The sequence below is a fragment of the Lycium barbarum genome, chromosome 7 (genome assembly GCF_019175385.1).
Source record: "Lycium barbarum isolate Lr01 chromosome 7, ASM1917538v2, whole genome shotgun sequence".
In the NCBI taxonomy this organism is placed as follows: Eukaryota; Viridiplantae; Streptophyta; class Magnoliopsida; order Solanales; family Solanaceae; genus Lycium; species Lycium barbarum.
The window spans coordinates 121564329-121580356 of record NC_083343.1 but is presented as its reverse complement, the minus strand read 5'-3'; the positions used below and the strand labels follow the sequence as shown (position 1 = coordinate 121580356).

The 16028-nt window shown below is 36.0% G+C and overlaps 1 protein-coding gene across 1 annotated transcript; it reads left to right on the top strand.

Annotated features, from left to right (window-relative positions):
- Nucleotides 1–7105: 7105 nt before the first annotated feature.
- On the top strand, nt 7106–9086 carry LOC132604059 (protein SOB FIVE-LIKE 5-like). Its single transcript, XM_060317384.1, has 4 exons — nt 7106–7707; nt 8185–8256; nt 8353–8428; nt 8760–9086. The coding sequence occupies exons 1-4, from the start codon at nt 7333–7335 to the stop codon at nt 8786–8788; spliced, it is 552 nt and encodes a 183-aa protein (XP_060173367.1). The 5' UTR covers nt 7106–7332; the 3' UTR covers nt 8789–9086.
- Nucleotides 9087–16028: the final 6942 nt, after the last annotated feature.

The following is a 16028-nucleotide window of genomic DNA, read 5'->3' as shown; positions in this document are numbered from 1 at the left end:
GTAGTCGAAGACTTCGATATTGATTCAACCGAGCCCGGAGATGGTTGAGTTTGCCGAGTATCGATCATAACCGATCATAGCCCGAACGGACTAAAAAGCACCAAGATGGAATAAGAAGCAGTTGAGTAGATAAACATTGGGGCCGTTGATGAGACTTTTTGACTTTTCCCGCATTATTTCAAAACTTACAGGATAAAGTATCATTAAGTGCAACGTAACGAAAACATGAACGAAGATAAAAGTTCAAACGTAGGGAAAAAGCCAACTGCATTCGATAAGAGTTGGTAAAAGGCCAATCCACAAGTTCTACTAATTTTCTTCAAATAACGGATTTCCGATTTCCTCAGTTACATCAGTTCCGAAAAACAAAAAATCCTAACTTATGATCTTAAACTAAAACAAAATGGAATGCCAAACCGGTATAGTGAACCGAAGGTTGAGAACTTCGACCTATACCCTCGGGTACTTTTACAATATTTAGCATCCGTTAAATGGTCCCGGGGTTATCCTCGGGAGCAGTCGAACACGGCTGTTTTGTCCCGGTGGATCCTCTTCATCAAGAACAATTACTGGGGGTGGTCCATCACGAGGAACTTCTCGTCGAGTCTCCAAGAGACGGCGCGATCTGACCCGAGAGCCTATCCCTGAGGATACGGTCGAGGTGCTTGTAGGGGCTCTCTGATTGGATGCTTTCGCCGACGCGGACGTGGTCTTTCTTCCTTCAATGATATCCCCAACATCCTCTTCAACGATGTTTTTCCTTTTTGAAGACCTTTTCGTTGGGAGCCCTGAAAACCAAAGAGACAAAGTTAGAATATAGATGTTACACCTCGGAAAAGTCCCCGTACATGTACAAGGAATAGAACGACAAGGGTATGAGTGTGGGGTGTTTTACTAAGCAAGGGGTGATGATTCGTGAATTTTTTTTGGAAATGAAAAGGTTATGGAATTTTATTCAGCACAGTGGTCGTGAAGTGGTATACGGCCCGTAAAGTGATTTACGGACCGTAAACCACCATCGTCCTCCAGCCTTTCAAGTTTCAACTTTCTGTTAAGTGGTGAAATGCTTAAATACGACTTGGAATACGGCCCGTAAACTGGTTTACGGACTGTAAACCTCGATCGTAAACTGCAATATTCTTCAGCCAACTTCTCTGTTTTGGACATGCTTAAATACGACCAGGGAGGACGGCTCGTAAACCAGTTTACGGCTCGTAAACTGTGGTTTACGACCACTGTTCACCCCGACTGGAATTCATTAAAGACCAGATTTTGAATTAATAAAGGGGACCAAGGCTTCATTTTATTTCATTATGCATCTACACCATTCAAGAACACTCTAGAAGCTCTCCAAATATTCATCCACAAAATTCAAGAGATCAAAGGGGAACCAAGATCATCAACATCTAATTCATGAAAGCAAGTGCATGAGACTCTATTGGAAGTCATCTTCTTCAAGAAATCTCAAAAGGGTTGAAATAGGGTTTTGGTATAAAAAGAGTATTGTTGCTCAAGGCTTGTTCCACCATCATCCAAGGTATGTTTCATGACTATACCATATGGTTCAAGGTATTGGAAGGCTTAGATACTTGAAATGTATAAGAACATAGAAAATGGGCCTTGTATGGGTAAATAGTGGCACAATTGAATAGTAGTTGAATGGAGTCATGAATGTTGATAAGCTAACGGTTGTGAATATGTTATAAATAACGTCTAGACCATGAACTAAGTATTATATAGAGAAAACGTGATAACGAGCTATAACCATGAATGTGGAGAAATTGGAGGAAAATGGAAGATTTTTCTCAAAGTGTATCAGTGATGATTGTTGAAAGTAATATTGGGAGTGTCGTTACGAATGTATGAGAGTGGAAATGAAACATGGGGAAAGTATTAGAAATGAAGGGAATGCTACCCAATTTTCCTTAGAAATGGTAGTCCGTTCTTGTAATTACTTAGCTAACGACGACATGAATTCTCTTGAAGGTATACGAGTGCATTAAGGGAGAACGAGCAAGCAATAAGAATTGTAAGCGTCGAAGGTATGTGAGGCTATTCCCTTTATTTCAAAGGCATGATCCCTAGCTTACGATTTCATAAATGCTCCCATCTTTTCCTTGCTATCAAAGGTTAAATAATCTAAGATTCTGAAGCACGATTTCCTTCTTGATATTTCATAAATGTTTTCCAAAGTACTCCTATTTTCCAAACCAAAGGTTGCGATTATGTGAGCGTTATGATAACGACCGTGGATATTGTTTTCAATAACAATGATGATGTCAAAAGTGAAAGTATTATTATGCTGACCATGATGAGAGCAAATCTTATGTTTAAAAGTTTCAAGTTTACGATTTCAAGGACTATATGAGAACGTCGAGCTATTTACTGATTTCTCAATTTATTCATGGATGGTGACTTTATTCTAAATCTTCCAAAGTATATGAATGGATGCCTTATGAAGTTCATGATTTTATTCTATGCTTTCTTTTAATGCTATTCTTCATTGATAGTCTCGCCTTATAATAATTGTTCCTTCAAGGTGAGACAAAGCGACGATGATTACTCCATAACACAATCGGAGGCTTTCGACCTTACGTCACTCCAACGTACTTACAGCTTTTCCTTGGGCTCTCTAGCATGCTATGTATATTATGTATGTATATATATATGATATGAAAATGTTTTCAGGGGGAAAGGGGGGAAGGTGAGGCGCTATAGACGCATAGCTACCTGTACAGCTGGCATATCATGATTCCATCCCGGACGCGGGGTATATGGGTTATGGATCGGGCCGTACGTTCCTCGGCACAAACTTATTATATTTATGGATCGGGCCGTACGTTCCTCGGCACTAACATATGATGACATATGGATCGGGCTGCGCGTTCCGCAGCAATTTACTATATGATGCTTTATGAGTATGCATGCATGGATCCGCCTTAAGAGGCAAGCAGTTATCGATTATCTCCTTGTTCTTACTTTACTTTACTTTCTTATTCTTACTTTATTTCTTGATGTATGCCTCACATACTCAGTACAATGTTCGTACTGACATCCTTTTCTTTGGATGCTGTGTTCATGCCCACAGGTAGACGGGAAAGCGGTCCAGACTGATAGGAGTCACTAGCCGAGCTGAAGAGCACTCCATCTTCCGGAGGTGCTAATTGGTTGTTCCTTTTGTGTATATATTTGTATGTCACTCAATAGAGGCTCATAGATGCTCGGTGTGGGTTGTGTGGTTCCACAACATGGGTAGTACGCATGTGTATAAGTATATTGAAATATGTTTCTGTATCAACGCGTTATATTTTTGTAATGAAAAGCAAATCCTCTTTTTAAAGTTAACCGGAAATAGATGAATGATTGTTAAATGGGTTAGGTAAATGATAGTACGAGCGGTGCTCGGTGGTTAGTCCCGGGTACCCGTCGCGGCCCCTAGCCGGGTCGTGACAATAGAGCGGAAAAACAAACTAAGGAATTCCACGAACAGATTGAACATTACCATGGTTCTTGCCTTTCCACCCTTCAGGTGCCATACTTCTCCAAGAATGGCCCACGTCCCGAGAGGCGCCAAAAAGTGCAACCACCCATTCGAAGATAGTGATTATGAGCTTAGGTTCAATCGGATTCGGGGTGGGATTCCACGTTTCTGGGAAATCTACGGGCAGGAACAGTGAAGTTGGTCCATGCGAATCATCACGAACCGATGTAGCCATCCCCTATCATAGTCATCTTCCGGATCTATAAGACCTTGAGTCCCACGGGGGAGCAAATGAACTATACCTTCTCGGATTACTCGGGGTACGTAAATGTGGATCAAGTGATCGAGGGTAAAAGAAACCCCGACTACGTTGGCTAAAATTTTGAGCCAGTAAACGAGCCTCCAAATCTGTGGAGCAATTTGGCTAATACAAACACGGTATCGACGACAGAATTTCTCAATCACTTGAGGAATAGGAAGAGAAAACCCAATGGCAAAATGGTAGGTATGGATCATCGAATAACCAACAACATGATGATTGATCCTTACCCCACTTTCAATAAGGTGGACGTCGACATCCGCATCGAGGTTGTAATCATTCCGAACTACGGGGATGGTGTCATCATCGATAAAGGATTTGAATTTCTCCACAGAATCAATATGAGAAGATATTTTTCAATTGTTCGCATATTTGAAACCGGCAGGAAGAATGTCCGCAGCAAGAAATTCCAACTCCTTCTCAGGGCTGATCGCTAACAAAGGCGGTGAATGTGGCGGTGACGAAGAATGGTCCTCACTTTGGGTTAGCAACGGTAGAGAAGTCATGACCAAGAATAAAGCGTAGTGTCAAGCGGTGGAAAACAATGGTTTAAGAAAGGTCCACAACTCAGAAGAGAACGAGAACTTGGCTGATGCAAGCAAAGTTTTTTATTTTAAAAAGATAAGGTTTAGGGTTTAGGTTCAAAATGCATGGCAAGAAGGAAGAAGCATATGGGCTTTATATAGTGGGGAGTACCAAAGTTTTTGAAGGATTTAAGAGCTCTGACAAGGGGCGGATTCTCAAGATTGATTAGGCGGTTGAAGTAATTATGAACTGACATCGGGCAGAGTGCAAGGATTTGATGGGAACGTCTTTTCCTAAGGCGACTAGGTACGGCCTACACGGCTTTATCCAGATCCATTTCCGGAAGTTAACACTTCCCTCCAAAAAATGAGGGGACTAACTGTATACAAGCAAAACCGAGGGCAAGATATCCTCGGTTTCTCGATAAGGAAATTAAGATCATGATAATCATTGCTGGGTCGGACGAGTCCCAATCAGAGTCAAAGTCAAGTGTTGGATCGTGGCGAGACCAAGCACATCTGGTCCCGGGTCGTTGAGTTCGGTTGGAACTAGATATCGAGATAGGAAGATAAGGCGGTTAACCCTGATAAATAAGGGTCCGAAATATCCGCCATCAGCCGGATATGGCGGCGCCGATCTTGCTCGTCAGATACTGAAGATTTTTTTACCTTATTTAGACTTGTACTAGGGTTAGGACTCCTTTACTATATAAAGAGGAGGACCCCCTTCACTTTTGGCCAGTTTGGTCATACCCACAAACATACTCAGCAATACAATTTGTTTCTAAGTGTTTATCCATCTCTCAAAGTGTTCTATCATTGTTCATTATTTAACGACGGTAACACGAGCCCGGTTCCTAGGACCCGATCCAACAGATCAGTTGGTTCCCAGGACCAATCGTTGCCTTATCGTGGTTTGATTGTTTTTATAGGCACTTGCTTTATTATGTATCGCTTAATAGTCATTCGTATTAAATTAAACCGCGTATTCTTTGCACCGCGTACAAATTTAGTTGTTATCCATTTTAAGGGTAAACAATGTATAATTAAACAAAAAGGTAAGTTTTTTTTTGAAAACTGTGTAACCTAAATATATAAGTTTATAATTCAACTCTAACGCAAAAAAATAAAATAAAAAAATAAAAAACTTTAAACTAAAAACAAAAATCACTTACATGATTGTTCACTAAGATTTTCAATAATCAATTTAGAAATTATGATTCTGTTTTAGTCATCCTTTTGAAAATATTCTTCATAACTAGCGTCTCCACTTGCTAATTTTTTGGGTAGCATCTTTGTCTTCATCCTTTTCTGTTCTTCTACGAATTCTCGTATATCGGACATGGTTCCTCTCTAGACTGTGATGATTTCTCAAAAAAAAAAAAAATCCTTTGAAAACTTTAATTTTTTTAAAAGCTAAATAGATGGAAAAGGAAGCTAAGTAGAGTTGATATCAAAAGGGCTACACAAATAAATTGAGTTCTAATTCCAGAGACGACAAAACTGTGTAACTATCATGCAACCATTAAAGTAATTCTTATTTATGCATACATTTGAAATTTTCTAAACAGAATACACAATTCATATGACAGTGCTGGATCTACCAGATATCCATAGACCATAAGACAATATGTTATTTCATCAAGAACTAAGATAAGCATCACAATACACAACCACTATTCTGATGATAGAAAGAACATCTTGAAAAAATGTAGAAAATGGTAAATGGTGCATAGGAACTTTCCTGGCAAAAATAGTAGAGGAAATAGCATTAAAATTGAAGATTTAGCAGCATGTTTAATTTATATTTCATCCAAAGTCATGATGCTTTTAAAATTCCATATGCTGAAGGATTGATACTTGCTAAACTGAAAGTATGAAATGAAACAACAATGGCATGTGATAGCCATTGAAACCAATCATTTTTATCCTCTAAATTCATCAAAGCAAAATGAATACGAATTAAAGTAGTGTCGGTTACAGAAGATATTTAAGATGTATAATTTCAACTTTCATATAATTAAGTGGTGAACAGTTTCGGCAATAATAAATTAATTCAATGAAAATGCAAGTCATCACTTTCAAACGGATGGAAAAAAAAAATAGAATATTTGACATGAAAGTAAGAGAAATGGCAAAAAAAGGAGAACAAAAATAAATATGAATGATAGTCATAGAGAGATGTCACATCACCTTGTTTAAATCTAACTTTATATCATATATAGATAGAGTTTAAGAGGAGGACAGACTAACGAACTAATGGGTTAACTAGCGCCCCTTATGGGTGGACCCGACCCAATAGAATTTTCCAACATAAGTGATCCAAGAAAGTGCTTCATTTGCATCCAATTAAGGTCATATACATGGTATTATAGCATAGCTACCTATTATTTATGTAATCTATTGAGAATATTTGTTTCTTGCATTGTTCGTCAGCGTGGGCTTGCTCAGATTGTTGGTCTCAAATTCTAAAAAAGGGAGGAGATTTCCGGTAGGTTTGACAAATATGGTAAAATTAGTCAAGTGATGATGAATCCTCCCAATATAGAATACGTTAGGACGTGCTCACCTAAACGCGTGTTGACAGGCTAAAATATACGTGTGATGATTCATATAGCTAACCCCTAACTTACCTGAGGTTGAGACATCTTAATTGTAATCATCTTTGTTAACAATATCAATTGCCAGTGGCCATGACTCATTCTCTCTATTTTCCTACCCCATGACTAAGCCAACTGGCAAGTTTTGATTCTTTACAAAATTGAGAAGAAAAAAGTGAAGGGCAACAGATAATTAAGGCAAACAGACAAAACTAGTCTACTATTTGAGTGTGCTAAGTTTGGTTGGTTCTATATACCTTACTCTTCTCCTCTCCCTACTTATAAATAGACTACTAACAAAGAGAAATCAGCCCATATTGATCTTTTAAATTCTTTCTTTATTACTAGCCTCTCTTCTTTTTTCATAAATAGCCTTTTTTTGTTAAAGAAATAAAACTTAAAATCTTGATGGACATATCAGGTTCTGAATGCACTAGTGAGTGTGAATCTGGATGGACAATGTACTTTGATGAATTCTCATATTCTTCAGATCAATTCAATGGAGTTAAAGGGAGAAGTGTTTGTGAAATAGATGAATATAGGGGAAAATCAACATATGTAGTTGAAGATTTGTCTATGGTTTCTGATGCTTCATCTGGTCCACCACATAATTTTCATGAGGATAAAGAATACAACTATGAAGAAAATGGATACATGTTTTATCCTTCTGTGACTGAAAACACAAAGGCTAAGCAAAGAAGGAATATGAATGAGCAGAGTGGAAAAGAACAGAATCTTTATCTTGATGACACTGCTAGTTCTCCAGTATCAGACTTCCAAAAGGCAAGTTCAATTTTGTCCCTCTAAACTTTTTTTTTTTAAACTTTTACCCTTATCAAACGCCATCTTGTGGTGGTGGTGGGTTGGGGGGGTGGGGGGGGGAGGGGTTGGTTAGGCATTGACGTCTACCTCTTGTATTCATAGCCAAGAAAATGACAACATGAAGGAGGTGGTGTACTACCTTAACTCCAAATTGTTTCAACAGCATGTGATCATCTCATCTAAAAGCTTAAAAAACAGTCTGAAAGTGTTGTAACCCTCCAAGCAATGGACTTGGGCAAACAAAGTCCTTACTCATATTCAACCAACAACTCGTGTATCATATAGAGCTTTTCCCTCCCCTTTCTGCATAGACTTGTTTCGCACCTATGTCAGATGACTTAATTATATTATGTCTCAACCCAAGTTGTACATGAAAAATTGACAAGCTCATTCTCTTACAATTGATATTCCCATAACTCTGCCACTTATGTTTTTCAGGATACCACAGGTTTTTATAATGATACAACTTACATGGAGCAAGTAGCAGGCTACTCTGGAACATATTCAAAGGTATAGTTTTCTATTTTCCTTCTTTGATTTTCTATTGTCATGGCTTATTCATTGATTATTCTTTGCAACTGCCAATATATCTCTTTTCCTTTTCAGGGTAAATCTGTTCTAGGGAAACATTTTGGTTTCTTGAAAACATCTGTGGATGGGAAATCTTCATCTGAGAAATCTGGTATGTGAATATTTTAGTTAAAATAAGGCTGGTTTCAATTGTTAAGTGGTTTTTTGTTAAAATAAACTATGGTGTCGTGGACAACTTGCACGCACCTATACTAGTTTTACGGTATCTTTTATCTCCCACCATCATAGGTACATTTGATTTTGTCCACCAAAGCTAGGACAAATAGAAAAAATCACTCATATGTTTTGCCTCGATTGGAATTTGAAACTGACCTCATAGTTGTTAACCAGTTAACCTAACTTCATTGCCCATTGAACCACATCCTTAAAGAGCAATATTAAACTATTTTAAGCTAAATGGTTTGGTTTTGTGCATCTTGCAGGTGTTTTGAAGGGAAGAAAAAGGGGATGAGAATTGAAAAATTAGTATATTTTCTGTGTCAGTTGCTGCAGTTGAAGACAAAGAAGATTAGATTGTAGGGGTAAATGCGACATGAAAAGTAAAAAAAAAAAAAAACATTAGATTTTTAGGATCTTGTTTTTATCCTTCTTATCTTTCTTTTTTTAATCCTTCTAGTTATTTGTTCCTGTCCATGTAGTGGGAAACAACCTCAAAGCATAAATGTGAAAACAGAATAAAAACTCTGGCTTTGTTTCAAACAATAGCATTTTTTTTGTATTTAAAAAAAAAGGACTCTTTTTTCACTCAAGTAGTGTTCATCATTCTTTAATTACCACTATGCTGTGTTATGCTCTCTGGTTGTTCACTCATGAGATAATTAATTATTTAGGGAATTCTTGCATAAAACTAGACTTTTACAGGCTGCATTGAGAAATAGCCATCATGCAGAAATGAAAGAGCAAACCTCTAAGGCTAATAAGCAAGGAAAAGCCACAATTTTCCTTTGTGAACAATACCAGTAAATATTTCCCCGCACCCGGTATTTACATTAAACTTTGTTAATTTATCATAGTTAAGTATTAAGTTGAGATAAAAATATGTATTACTTAGTTATGATTTTACGCTAACACTGTATTTGAATAAACATGATGTAGTATTCATTTATGAGTTGCTGTAAGTTAACACTGTGTGACTTAGGTATGACATGTGAGAATACATTGAGGTGATTTGAGTTGGGTGAATTCTGGTAATGTAATCTACTAAAAAATGTAACAAGACAAAATAAATGATAAAGATTGATCCATTTAAAGTCTCATTTTCTATCGAAAGGGACCAAAAGGCACAATCCCACCTTCACCATGATAGCTACACACTATAAATGTCACTATACATAAATATATACAATATTGGTCCAATTATTGATTTTGTCCTAATGAATAAAGTTCTTGCTCCAAATCTTTATTGGTCATATGATCCTTATAATTGCCGTCCATATCTTGGAGAATGACATAGTTTTAGGAAAAAGACAATACCTCTCCAGCTATTGCTCCTGAGTGCTGACAATTATCTCCTTAATATCATGGTCCACTCTAATCAATTGTTATTACTAATATCGTAGAGTAAAATTGCGAAGCAGAAGTGGAAGGTTTAATTTGAAGAGAATAATAATGCAATTATAGTATTGCACTCTTTCTTTTCTCGTTCTTTTAATAAAAAGGTGTCATTCGGACAATTGAATACTTATTATACCTTCTATCAGCATAGATAGTAATATTACTTGCCATGAATGTTTAGACTAAACCAATAAATATATATGATATGTGTTTGTGCATACACATATATCACTTAATCATGGTTGATTAATACATTTTATTACTTTAGTAAATCACTTAATCATGATAAATTAAATTAATTTAATATAGACACTCGATATGGATAAGTTTTTACCGATAGTGATTAGCTTTGAATATTTGTACTCTTTTCTCTTCTTCCTAGCTCTCATGAGGTTGCATGTGATTGAATGTGCCCTTTGTCCCTGCAAACCTTATGCAATACAAGGGATAGTTTAACTTTGTAAATGGGAACTATGAAACCTACTTTCACTCTATTGATTTGCTTTATTGTGTCAGAAAGAATAAAGAAATACCATTTATACCCAAATAAATGTTACAAACATTTTCATAAGAAAACCACAAGATTTCATGAATTGAGATTTGGCTCGAAAGTTTCTCAGGGACTACTTTAGGACGAGAAAAGAATGCCCTTTGAGGTTTACTGCACATAAAAGAAAACTTGGAAAGAACATATATAGTAAGATTTAGCATGCAGAACACCAAGATCATTATAAATATACAAATTTAAAATATTGGTAGTACAAAAGGGTTGATTTTAGTTAAAGATTTTTTTTTCCTCAAGTGAGTAGCATATATACTTGAAAATAAGAAAAAACATTGACAAGCGAAATAAACCATGCATGGGTTAACTACTAAAAATTCCTAATTTACCTATGGAATTTACCGAGGGACGTCCATCGGTAATCAGGATTTACCGAGGGACGTCATCGATTCTAGGCGTGTGGGTAATTTGACCCTTGGTAAACAATTTCGAGAGACACTCTCAGCAAATACCGATGGAGACCCTCACAGCTCCCTCGGTACTTTCCTTACCTAATATTCAGGCCAAATTAAATATACCGAGGGACGACCCTCGATACTTAACAAATATATATATATATATAAATATAATATTGATATATTATTTACCGAGGGACATCCATTAGTATATTAAAATTAATTAAATTAAAATTTTAAATATATAAACCGAGGTACGACCCTCGATAAATATAAAAATTTAACAATTATACTCAAGAATGTCCATCAGTAAGCTAAATAAAAGTAGTTTGATACTTGAAAAATAACGAGGCACGTCCATCAGCAACTTGAAAATCTGAGATTTGCAATTACACTTATTACCGAGGGACTCTATCGGTAAATCCCTTGGTATTTCTAATATTATTTTGGCAAGCAGTGCCTATTTTATTGCACCACTTGCTATATAAAAGATTTTAATAGCTAATTCAATAGAAACAGAAACACAACCGATAATAGCCATCAAAACAATAGTAAAAATACTCTGAAATAATTCAAACATTAAAATTAAGCCAACAAACATCGTACGAATCCAACCAACTTCGACGTTATGCAAACATATATCAAAAGCATCCCACTAGATTTCAAACAATCCAAAATAACATAAGCTAGAATAAAAATAACAATTGACACCTAATACTCCATTTCAGCCTCTCCACGCTCTCTGTTCTCCTAATCCTTATCGTCTCCATGCTTCTGATCATCCTCATCCTCTCCATCCTCTCCATCATCATGATCGGGGCTCGGGGGCGGAGAACGGGGCAACCTGATCAAGTTACACACTTGGGCCTTGAGTTCTTTGACATCTGACTCAAGCTTTATCCTACATTGCTCCTCTCCCAACCTCTTATTCTGTTCCTCCTCGTAATTCCTAGCAAGTTCCTGGAGCTCGTGTCGTATCTCATCAAGCTACTCATTTGACTCAGTGGCAAAACTCCCTATACCTTGCAATCCACACTGGAGGCGGTGAAAGTTCTTCTCGGAGCAAAAGGTCGTACGCTCTTCCCTTATAGACACCGCCAACCACGTCCAACCAACAGGAGACAGTTTGTTCTTCCGATGGCATGATTGGATTGCCTTGATCATCGGTCGGCTGACTCCTAATGAGCTCCTCCATCGCTTGATTATATCGATTCCACATTAAAAATAAAATTTAGTATATAAACAAACGGTATAAAATAAATTCTGAAAAGGGAAAAAAAAACAAGACAAGATAACTTCATTTTAACAAGCTGCCCAGCCAATGTTCAGATGGACTGAATCTCCAAGGTTTCCAGATATTTGAATCTTAAACCACCAGAAAAAACGTTAAGACTTGCGTTCGAGTGTGAGTTTTTGAACCTTTCAGTAATGAAAGAGAGCAGGGTGGAGGAAGGTGGAATTTGGTTCTGTTCAAAAGGAAAATCTGTTTTTGGATCTGCTTTACTTATCTTCATTGCAATAACTAGAAATAAGTGTTTTTTTTTAGAGATGTTCGCCCAACTAGAACGACATATTGCTTTACGCAGCTGGATTTTCTTGGAATAAAATGGCATATGTACTTCCACTCATGATTGGTACTTTATGACTTGTCAAAATTACCATGGTGAGGAAGGTTCCGCTCCCACAATATGTACCAATTCACAGACATCAAGATTCAAGCCTTCATTTTGGTTGTTCTTAGTAAACAAGTTAAGCAGCAGTACTAAAAGGAAACTTAAATATTTCCGAAACAATATGCCCACCTTTTTTGGGAGGAGACAGAGAGAACGACACGATATTTACTTAAAAGACTTTCATCAGTACTATTAAATTATATGCTCTCTTCATCTGCTATTTTACAATAAAAACATACTTATACTCGGTGTTTACATCAAATTATACGGACATATCATGTTTAAATAATAAATTAAATTGAAAATGTGCATCAATTAACCATAATTTAGTGAAAATAGTGTATGTGAAGATTCATAAGTATTATGTATTCATTGCTACGAAAGGGTCTCCCTCTTAAGTTTTTCACTGTTTCACATTTTGACTACTACCATAGGCTCCATAGCCCCACCTCCATTTCCCCACTTTACTATTTTACATCTAATTAACTACTTTAACTATTCACCTAGTAAGACCCACAATCAGATGAGGACAATCTCCATTTAAAGCTCCCACACACTAACATCTGCACAGTTCTATTTAACAATATCGACAATCTACTGTATAATGGCATTTTGGATCTTAAGTTTTCATGATTAATGTGGTTGTGTATTATTTCTTGAAGATTCACAAACTTCAATAGTTATTTAAATGTTGCAACTTTGCTATTTCCTTCATTTTTACTGCAGTTGCTAACGTAGTTGCTGTCTTGTTTTCGAGTCACTCAATATAATTAGAGGAGAAAAACAAGGTCAATAAATGGTAAAACATGGTTAGAAAGACTGATGTAATAATATTGTGTTCGACTAATTTTCCATCTTATTGTATTTCAGACCGAGAACAGCAATCTGCAGTAGTTCTATTAGTCTAACTAAGAGATTTTGAGAGCACAAACAATATTAATTAAGAAACATTATTGACGAAGGACAGCTTTTATTGCTCAAATAGCAAAAATCCGTTGCTAATTTAATTTAACAGCGGATTAGTAATAGATTATACAAAAATCTTGTTAGCTACGTGTTATTTAATTTAGCTACAGATTAACAATGAATTTCATAGCTAAATATTTAGTGTCGCATACTTCAATATTGAGTAGCTTTCAGATTGATTTATGAGAGTGTGTAATTTAGATAAGTTACCAAACTTTTTCTTCTTTTTTTCTCTTTATTAAGAGCCCGTTTGGATTGGCTTATAAGTTGCTTATAAGCTTTTTCAGTTATTTTGAGTGTTTGGCTGGCCAGCTTAAAGTCATTTTATGCTTAAAATAAGCTCAAAAAAATAATTGGGCTCATTTGATTTAGTTTATCTAAAGCAGCTTATAAGCTGAACTTATAAGCTAAAAAAAATAAGTTAAACTACCCCAACTTATTTTTTTTAGCAAGCTGTTTGCAGCTTATAGGCATAAGTCCATCCAAACAGGCTCTGAGTTGTTTATTGAAGGGTAGTCGTACATCAATGATAAGAAATATTGTTGTTGTATGACTTGAAGTCAAGTCACAGTTTAAATAATCGTGTAAATAATCTTTATAGAAATGTATAATAAGACTTCATACCTATAAATATAACATAATTTGACTCATATTCTACGTATAACGAGATATTAGCATTTCAAACTATTTTTTTTTTCTTTTTGTTTTAAAGTTTTTTTGTTCCACTAAAGTCAAAAGATTCCAGACACGATTTTTGTCCATATTATGTTAAGAAAATGGGTTGATTAGGCCTAGTGATTGCTTCCACACAATCTTTGTTTTGTGTCAATTATTGAAATTATCCGTGCCCACACGTGCACGTATACCTAAGATTCATTCAAGTGTTTCAACTTTAAAGATGTAAATATCAACCTTTATTTAAAAAAAAATATCAGAAAAAAGGTTACGTAATAAACTTTACCGCTATTAATTGATAATTCTACTTCAATAAATAAACATACGAAGCAAAGAACGAGAAAGAAACAACGATGGCAAGGAAGAAATTTTTCACACTTATTAGTTGGTCCTTTCGATGCAAACGCGATTTCAAAATTTAAATTTGATGGGTTCTATCTAACCTTAAGTTATTAGAACTGAGTTTATACGATATTTCAAACTAGTTGGATAGACACTAACAGACAAATCTTTAAAATAAAGGCTCATTTCTATTTTAATCATTTCTAATGCACGTATTACTATTATCAATGGGAGTGTGTTGATGCTCAGATATAAAAGCTTCAGCTGTTAAATAACACATTTATATTCAATCAATTATGTCTTTTACACGCTCTCTCATGTGCGGATCTGATATTTTTTAAGGGACCAAGCACACGTTGAAGATTCTTTTTGATAATGGGTGGCCGTGAGACTCAAACCTATTGGATTTCTGTCTGCTTTGATACCATGTTGAAGTATGTGAACATCTCATCTAAAATTAAAGCTTAAGCTATTAGAGGACATATTTATTTTTCTTTATTATGTTTTTAACATTAATCATCACACAAACAAAAAGAATAATTAAAAAAAAAAAAAAAAAAAAAACTTCGCCTTCGTATTCTTGACAAAAGAAAAAGCTCCTAAAGATAGTTAATTTGGTAGTACGTATATATTGAATTTAAATCTTAGAATGATTGGAGAAATCATAAAGATGAGTCAATTGCTAGGTACAAAATGACTAATTAATTGTTTCGAATGTTAAACATCAAATCAGAAAAGGAGAGGGGCTGCGGTACTGTTGGTCGAAGAATTTCACAAGGAGGCAATGGGTACCTCAGCAATAAGTTCGTTTTCATTATTATCAAGTGAAGTGATACTTCACATGTCCACCTTGACATGACTTTACTCTGACCAATTGAATTACAATCCAGAAAAACAAGGTATCTAGTAGATGTTAGTAAAAAATTAGAACAATATAGATCATTAACAGTAAAACAAGGAAAACAACTTATAAAATTACAGCTATCATGACAAGTCACTGCCTTGAAAGCGATCCCGGATCGACTACGGTGTAAATCGTTTAGCCTGGTATGCTCCCCAAGGTTTCATAGCACTTCCAAACACTTGCACTAGTAGCTGAAAGTGTTTGCATAAACTATTGTCCAGAAAATAGAAGAAAATATTTTTTGGTGTGTGTTCACTAGAAGTCTCCACCGGAATATATAGGTGGAAGGAAGGATCTCGATAGTAAAGGACGAGATCAGAAACGTCCCTCAATGTTTGGAAAATTAAGATCACCATTAATTTGGTGAATTGGGGAAGGTGGGTTTTTTTGTGTGTGTGTGGGGGGGGGGGGGGGGGGGGGGAGCACGGGTACAAAGTCTAATTCTCATGTGCGGAGGCTACTCCCTTATTCTAATCCATTTACTAACACAATAATGTACTTCTCATTATAAAGTAGAAATTTTGCATTCACGAAGGACAAAAGAGAATGAGAGTGAAAAAGAACCCACAAGGAAACTTTGACTTTACATTATCAATCAAGAAATTACTAACATAATTCTC